At 37.3% G+C, this 9,210-nt stretch overlaps 1 protein-coding gene across 1 annotated transcript; it reads left to right on the plus strand.

Moving 5' to 3' along the window:
• The first annotated feature begins 751 nt into the window (after positions 1-751).
• Positions 752-8,998, plus strand: LOC120349289 (DNA repair endonuclease XPF-like). The gene is made up of 3 exons (XM_039419252.1): positions 752-985; positions 2,708-2,860; positions 8,914-8,998. Exons 1-3 carry the CDS (start codon positions 773-775, stop codon positions 8,944-8,946), a joined length of 399 nt encoding a protein of 132 aa, XP_039275186.1. The 5' UTR covers positions 752-772; the 3' UTR covers positions 8,947-8,998.
• The last annotated feature ends 212 nt before the right edge of the window (positions 8,999-9,210 follow it).

Consider the following 9,210-nt stretch of genomic DNA (forward strand, 5'->3'; position numbering starts at 1 on the left):
CGTAACTTCGAAGGAATCTAGACACAACATTCGTACACTTTGGCTGAACATGTGAAGTAAATTTGAACAATTTTTGTCGATTAGTTCTTGAAATTAGGGAAACGCATAAAATGCAGGAAATCGCTTATTCGGGGGAATCTTTAGCGTAATTTTCAAGTCCTCCTTTCTAGACTCTAGAAAGCGAATTTTCTGGGCTCTAACTGACATTTTCTATCCATTTTGAACATTTTCTGTCAATAGCTGGTTCATGAAAAGCTTAGAAAAAACCAGATAAAATGTCTTTGTATTTTAATAAAATTAGTAGAATTGATGATGATGTTGTGAAATCTCTCCATAATAAGAAAACAAAGATATTGTCGAATTTCACTAAAAATGTATTAAAAACTTTAAAACAGAACCATGGTTATGATGCGTTGGTTAACTACGTGAAACCATGGTTCTGTTTTAAAGTTTTTAATACATTTTTAGTGAAATTTCACAATATCTTTGTTTTCTTATTATCTTTGTATTTTTTCCAAATCCGTTCTTAGCGCGCGTCTAGACAGCCAAGTGAACATACCTACCAAATTCGAACGTCTTTGATCCAGTAGATTTTTAGTTCTGTTGATGAGTGAGTGAGTGCTATTTCTCTTTTATATAATATATAAAAATATAGATTCAAATAAATTATTCTCATACATTATTAGAAACAGCTTGAATATAATTCTAATGATTGATATTCTATTTCATCTTTCCAGTACCTCACACAGGCAGCAGTAAACTGCTTTCTCAGATGTATGCCAAATTGATTGCGACGAAAAGTAAATCAAAGTTCACTGCTACGAAAAGTGGAACCTCGGAGGCGGAAGCTGACAGTGAAGAGAATGCAGATGAAGAAGAGATGTTGACCACTGTGACCCTCACACAAACCATGACCCAAATCGACGATCAGTCCAAGGAGGATGGCGATGTTGATATGGAGGCTACATTCACTCAGTGCACTCAGGTGAGTCTCCTCATTTCCAACGTGGATTACCACGTATCAGTATCCGGTTCAGTGAAAATATTCTTCCCATTGAACTGGTAGAAGATTCTCATAAGAAGTACTCAGTTAAGGCTGTGCACAGCCTAAGGCTGAAAATAAACTTTCTACTCGTGATATTTTTCAAAGTTTTTCGATTTGTATATCACCAAGCTATCAAAATGAAATAGTTTTCTCAGGGAAACATTTTTTTTCCTACAGTTACGTTGAAAAGTGACCATTGCTGCACTGATTACAGAACGCAAAGAATCACTTTTCCGCTCTAGTGCGGGAAAAAATTTTCTGCACTCCAGATTTGCAACATGGCAACGCAAAATACTTAGTAGGTTATATGGAGCACCAGTGCAGCAAAATCAAAATGAAGTTGGTAACAGTGACTGCTGTGGCTGCTATAGTGAGCAGAGGTGAAACGAAGCACAACGCGCTAATTATTATTCATTATATATTATAACCAAGGACAACGAGGACTTTAGGATTTTAGGATTAAGGTTTTTATCAATAATAAAATTACACAGAAAAACATTTGATGCATTTCAGACAATTTTACCCATAATTACCCACTTTTCATATTCAATGGTAACTGTAGGAAAAACTTAATGTGAAATACGTGCGCAAAGTTCCTCTGCTGCACTCAACAAACCATTCCGCCCTCGCCTACGGCTCGGGCGTAAACGTTTCTTTCGGTGCAGCAAACTGACACTTTGCGCACTAGTTGCACAAATAACTATTCCAATCATTACTTTTTCGGAGATATGAGCGCCAAAGTTTAATTTTTGGGACAACCTTATTACAGAACACAAATTAGGTAAAGATAAATCCATGAAACTTAGAGGATGAATTCTTCATGGCATTTGATTAAATAAAACAAAAATTTTCCGAAGATATAAATTTCTGAGAAAGTTATTCAATTTACTAAAAATTACCAAAATAACTTTTAGTGAGTTATTTTGGGTATTTGAATTACGTTCTCAAAAATTGACATTTTCAAAAGATTTTTGTTCTATTCAATCAGCAATACCGTGAAGAATTTATCCTCTGAATCTCATGGATTGAACTCTACCGAATTTAAAATGTTCTGTTCCAAAAATTTAAACTATTTCACTTTTTGTGTATTGAGAAGTTGATATTGTAGTAATTATTCATATTGAACGAAAAGGCTAAGAAATTGTCAAAAAACCACTGATTTATGATAATTAGAAAGACCGGTTTCGGTATTACACCATGTCAATCTCTGATAAACTAAAACTAAATACAAGAGCAGCAGAATTTATACTAGTAGGTGATTACTGCTATTGGTCGAGGGCATGAACGCCTGCCATTGGCCCAGCTAGACAGTCCCTCCTCCCCTCACGGTGTGACAAAATGGCAGCTTAAGCAACAGAATCGCCATAATAATAGAATTTACTTTTAGTACAAAATAAGAACCAAGAAAACAAGTGTGAAAGATAATAAAACAAATATGTAATGGAAAACTATTGACTAATGTATGCTTACATTTATGATAAAACTAAATTCGTAGTGTTGTATTATGTGTATTGTAATAATTATTCAATCTGTCAGCATACAGTTTGTCGATGCAAGAAATCCTTTGATATTGCAGCTGTAAATAATCAAACTTCAACATAAATTAAAATCTCTATGAACCCCAAAACTTCATTATTTATCTATTCTATCATATTTTTCCAGGAACAACTGGTAGGAAAACACGAGCCAGTGATTGTTTTACAACAGTTCAAACAAGATGGAGATACGCTCTCTCTGCCAAATTCATTGAAACTGTTGCATCCACTCTATATAGTGTTGTACGATGTCGATGTAACAGCGATAAGACAAATCGAGGTGGGTACAAAATTAGATTCAATTAAAACTTTCAAATTTCAATTTCTTATCAATCAATTTCACTCCATCTAATTCGATAAGACAAATCGAGGTGGGTACAAAATTGATTCAATTAAAACTTTCAAATTTCAATTTCCTACTAACCGAACTTCAGTTCTTTTAACCGTTTTTTTCATTCAAAATACAATAGAGAAACCAGTAAAAATGAGTGTAAGATAATTGAAAAATCAGTTACCTCAGGCTCAAACCTCATAATAAATAATTAACGTCTATCTCCCTACCTCTAACTCTATCTCTCAGTACCTTTATGCCGCACCCACATGTTTCCCAATGAAGGTCACAATGACGACCAAACCAGTGTGTGGATGGGACGTTTGCCAGCGCTGTCCTAGATGTGGACTATACTCTGTACAAAATTACTTTTGACTTGGGATGGACATGCGCAGCAGAGAAGGCTTATCATCCTTATTTAAAGAGTTTTTGACATTTACGACAGAACTTGAGTTGTGGCCTGGGCCCGACTTAACATTAAACACTGGTGTGCCTTTTGAATGCTTGCTACCATTGGACTTCCTTACCATAGAGCGGTAGGGATACAACGGCGACGATGTTGCCGTTCTGAACCGGCCAGGGCTCTAAAATAATTTCTAGTGAGTATCAAGCGCTCATGTTAAACTTACGAAGTTTCCTCTCTGCAAGCACTGACTCAACTGATTCTAATCGACAAATTGGCAACTGCGACTCCACCTACTATGACTCTATCCATCACTTTGATTGGCTGATCTCCCTCTTTGGTAGAGAGTTAGTGGGAAGCATATTTTTAATATTCTTTCCGAAGAATGGACATTGATATGTCCAAAGCTCCGCCAATTTATTTAGATGCTAACAATATATTATCTATAGTTATTATATTTACAAATTACTTTCCATATCATATACAGTTCAATAATTATTTTCTTAGTCTATATTATGTAAATTCATCTATAATTTTGCTGTATGTAAGCTATTGTATATAAGTGTATAAGCCAGTATGTATTGTAATCTACATAAATAAAGTACTCAATCAATCAATCAGTTTTTCTGCGGCGCATATTCTTTCAAGTCAAATGTAATTTAGTACGGAGTATAGGCATTACCCAAGAATTTATATTGAAGTCATATACTATGAACAGCGCGGGTAACTTTGAGGGGTTAACAGAATACGGAGGACAGGGAAAACACATAAAATGCGGAATTGACTTACTTGATGCGGTTGTAACGTTGCGGTTTTAACGATGACTGTTCTCACTCAGCTTTGCCGGGGAAAAGCACCCTTCTCCTACTCCTGGAAGATAGACAGAGCTAGGTAGAGATTGATTGATTGATTGAGTACTTTATTTATGTAGATTACAATATATACTGGCTATACACTTATATACAATAGCTTACATACAGGCAAAATTATAGATGAATTTACATAATAGAGACTAAGAAAATAATTATTGAACTGTATATGATATTATTAGCATGACCTATTCCACCCTCTAGGTTTCCTAATAATTGCGAAGTATTGCTACAACGCGGACTAGCTACAGTCGATATGGGTCGGTGTCAGTAACCGTACTGACAGGTGGAGTTACCGGACCTACACTTCTCCCTCTATCCTGATTCTTTACCCTCTGCTTCTTTCGCGAGATTTTTACTTTCAGGGGAAGAGTGTTTGCCCGTGCCGTTGCTGGCCGATTCGGCCCTCGGCCTTTGGAATACAGGGTGGTTGTTAAGGGAGATTAAGATAATCTACACAAGGAACGGATCTGACTATCAGATCCCTACCAATAATTCTATTTCTAAAGGTAGTACGCATCTGAACCAACTGCGAATTGACGGCGAGCAAGCTGTACCTGCAAGCCCGGATGTGGTTTTTCTATGGGGTTTAAGGTGAGAGCTATGGGTAAAGGTATGACGGAACTATGGAGTTATTAGTAGTATTTAAGATGTGGTTAAATAGGGCACGGTATAGGGTGTAAGCTATAGAGAATAGGGTGCAGGGTATGAGGTATACGGTATAGGGTATAGGGAACAGAGAATCTAATAAGATTATTATTCTCTACAGCAAATAATATCTGCTCAATAATCCGCAATCTGAGAATTGCGCTCTAGCTCTCAGCAAGCTGGACCTGCTAGCTAAATACAGTATATCAATTTCAATTACGTGTAATTAAAGCTTAGAGGATAAGGTTTCGGGTGTCGGATTTCTGAATCGCGAGCCTGCAGCTGCGAAAGGATTTTCAGCAATTCTGAAACTGCTAAACAGGATTTCCGCGCTAATCTGATGACTGCGCGCCGGTTATAAGGGCCAATCTGTGACTGCCCTTAAGGGTATGGGAATCACTCTCAATCGTCCGAAACGCTTTTAAATCATAGTCAGTATGTCGACTATTATGAGAGGATAGAATATTATTGTGAAAGACACGTCATAATAGATAGATTTCACAGACACAGTCTGTAGAATAATATCGGGAAGACAACAGTCTGTCGTTGTCAGGGTAGGAAAGGATTTTTCCAGGATTTTCCACAAGGAAAATATAGAGTCAGAGACTCCTAATTCAGTAAAAGATTTCAATAGACTTTTCCAAGTAATGCCAGTCTAAGGACTACCACAAGATCGATCTCTAATTTGCAACTGAGATCACGGGAAAATTCGTGAATTTTCCACAGGGAAAACCAGCAAATAATATTTGCTATTAAAGAAGACAGGTTTCTAAGAATTTTAGAAAGATTCGCGGGTCTGAAAACCCGCGACTAGGACGATCTCGAATCTGGAACTGAGATCAGGAAGGATTTTAACACAGGAAGAATTAAGAGAAAGGATGCCGCAGTCTAGAAACTTCGGCGAGGAAGTCCTCAAGCTGTACCTGAGAGCTAGAAGATTTTAGAATAGAAAGTGAAGAGAAAGAAAGAGAAAGGACGTCGCAGTCTACCAACTTCGGCGAGGAAGTCCTCAAGCTGTACCTGAGAGCTAGAAGGATTTTAGAATAGGGAAAGTGAAGAGAAAGAAAGAGAAAGGACGTCGCAGTCTACCACTTCGACAAGGACGAACTCAAGCTGTACCTGAGTTCTCTAGGAATGATTGGAATTTCCTACTAGGTATTACAGCAAGTCAGAAACTGCTAAGAAAGTTAAAATACTGGGCCACTCTATAGTATGAAAACCAAGCAAGGAAAACTTACTATAAATGATAATAATTTCTCTGCAGGGACAGAAATTAAACGAGAAAACTTTTCTCAAAAGGACAGGGATTTTCCACAAGAATAAAAATTAATGAGAAAACTATTCTTAAAAAGGACGGGATTTCCCTACAAGAATAAAAACTCAATGGAGAAAATTACTCTTTAAACTAAAGGCCACCTTACTACAGAGAAGGAAAAATATACGGACTACCAGTCCTGACATACAATTACCTGAAATGACGTGGATACTGATACGGAGAATAGCGAACCGATTCCCACTTCCCGTATTATAATTAAAAACGTCGTGAAGCGACAGAGTCGAGACTTAAGAATTAAGCCCTCAAAAATAATCCGCTATAAGAGCCTAGCTAAATTTCCCACTCAACTATTTGTAGCTCAAACTTGAGATCCCTTACAGGTTTCAAAACCAAGGATAACTCGTTCACCCCAGTGATACGAATTTAGGAAAAATAACCAACAAGAAAGAAAATCCCCCAGAAATTCTATCTTCAAATACAGTCGGCAATTCGACATACAATATTCCATTCACAAAATACAGAATGGAATATTAACCCTCTAGTACACCACTATTAGGAGCGCCGCTCGGAACGCAGCCGTACACGAACCCGTTCACCGAACAACTGCTTCTCTCTCGTCTTCTTGGAGCTGCACCGGGTCGCTGAAAATTAGGAGGCCGGGGGAAAAAAGCTTCCTGACCAATGAGAGTCTGAAAAGACGATCACGCCACTCGTCATGTGACGGGGTTTTGACTCAGCTGCTCCTGATTCTAAGGGTGCAGCAAATGATGACAATGATATTAATTGCTACACTAATTCAGGCCGGTAAACAATATTTCTATTCCAGAATTTCATGAAGAGCGATACCGACTCAACTCGGTAGCCGAGTGGTAACAAGATCTGGAAATATCTGGTTAGATGAATCCGCTGCTGATGATTTAAAGGGGTTGACGGCGATGGTGATAATGTGCATGTGCACAACTGCAAATCTAACAAAATATATCTGGAAGTCGATCCTATTCCTATTCTAAAACAGAATAAATTCGCTAAATTATGCATTAGTCGACGGCTCTCCATCCGTCACAAAAATTCACTTTGTGACAATATGAAAAAGCAATTTGTAATATAATAACTATAGATAATAATCATATTGTTATGCATCTACATAAATTGGCGGAGCTTTGGACACATCAATGTCCATTCTTCGGAAAGAATATTAAAAATATCCTCCCCACTAACTCTCTACCAAATGTAGAGAGAGGGGGGAACTAGAAGCGATAAGACGCACTGTACTGTTTACGTTCTAACCATACTATTCTTGGGCATTACCAGGCTAGGCCAGTGACTGCACCAGTGACATGTGTACTAGGCATTATAGTGCATATAGTTTTATATTTTAGTGTCGATATTTTCTATTTTTGAAACGAATCTCGGCGATAAATTCACTATCCCTGTATGTTCTTGTGAATGCAGCCATTCACTCACATCCACTCACCATAGAAGAAACTTTCTTCTATGGTGACTCTGATGAGTGCTCTTTTTACTTTCCTTGCCCTATTACCATAGGTAAGGAAAGTATTGCTTTCCAAAAAAAATTGAGGAAAATCATGTTTTTGGACTCAGGGGACCTTGAAACGTATAGTAAACTTGAATTGGGGTACCTTAATTTTTTTTGGAAAGCAATACTTTCCTTACCTATGATAGTAGGGCAAGGAAAGTAAAAAATTGAGGTACACCAATTTCAAGTTTTCTATACGTTTCAAGGTCCCCCTGAGTCCAAAAACATGATTTTTGGGTGTTGGTCTGTGTGGTGTGTGTGTGTGTGTGTGTGTGTGTGGTGTGTGTGTGTGTGTGTGTGTGTGTGTGTGTGTGTGTGTGTGTGTGTGTGTGTGTGTGTGTGTGTGTGTGTATGTGTGTATTCTGTGAACACGATAACTCCATTCCTAATCAACCGATTGACTTGAAATTCAAACTTAAGGTCCTTATACCATGAGGATCTGACAATAAGAAATTCAATAAAATCAATTCCAAATGGCGGAAAAAATGTCGGATAATTACTAAAAAACCAGTTTTTCACGGTTTTCTCGAAAACGGCTGTAACGATTTTCTTCAAATTTATACCATGGATGGCTATTATAAGCCCTATCAACTGACATGAGTCTCATTTCTGGGAAAATTGCAGGAGCTTCGTAATATCTTGTGAAAAATGGCGGATAATCACTAAAAAACCATGTTATTCACGGTTTTCTCGAAAACGGCTCTAACGATTTTCTTCAATTCATACCATGGATAGCTATTTATAAGCCCTATCAACTGACATGAGTCTCATTTCTGAGAAAATTGCAGGAGCTCCGTAATATACTGAGAAAAATGGCGGATAATTACTAAAAAAACCATGTTTTTCACGATTTTTCAAAATGACGATTTTTTTCAACATTCTGTATAGTGTTATATTAGCCTACTCTATTAACTGGCATGAGTCTCTTTTCTGGGAAACTAATGGGGGGTCCACCCCATCCTTGAGAAATGGACTTGTAACCTTCTCGTGCATGAGGTACGTAGGTAGAGCAGTTCATAAAAAGACACATAGTCGAGATATTTCATCTGTAGAACAGCTGTTTTGACTACTTTAAAAAATGTCTACTAAAAAAAATCATCGAATTTCACAATTACACAAAGGAAAAAGTACTCTGAAAACAATTATATACACATAACAAAAGTCTGACCGTAGTTTCAAATATGAACAAGGAAAGTTGTGTGAGTGTACCACACCAGATTTTTTTAATATTTCAGTAATTTATTTAACATGCAACATTGCCTTTTTCAGTGCTTCCAAGCGGCAGACCTGTGTACCAGATAACTGTCTACTTCCTAATTCATGGCGAAAGTGTTGAAGAACAAGCCTATCTCACTTCGCTGCGTAGAGAGAAAAAAAGTAGTTCGAGTGTTCTTATCAAAGAGAAGTCTGTAAGTAATGTTAAAAATAAAAGAAATGTCAGCATTTTTATAATGTAAATTCTCTTCAATACTGAAGTCTAGCCCAGGGATACTACTTCTTGGTTCTTGCTCCTTGTTGTTAAATCAAATTGATCTGATACTGGTCAATAGTCAAATTGAAACAAGA

The sequence above is a fragment of the Nilaparvata lugens genome, unplaced genomic scaffold (assembly GCF_014356525.2).
Source record: "Nilaparvata lugens isolate BPH unplaced genomic scaffold, ASM1435652v1 scaffold9057, whole genome shotgun sequence".
Taxonomy (NCBI): domain Eukaryota; kingdom Metazoa; phylum Arthropoda; class Insecta; order Hemiptera; family Delphacidae; genus Nilaparvata; species Nilaparvata lugens.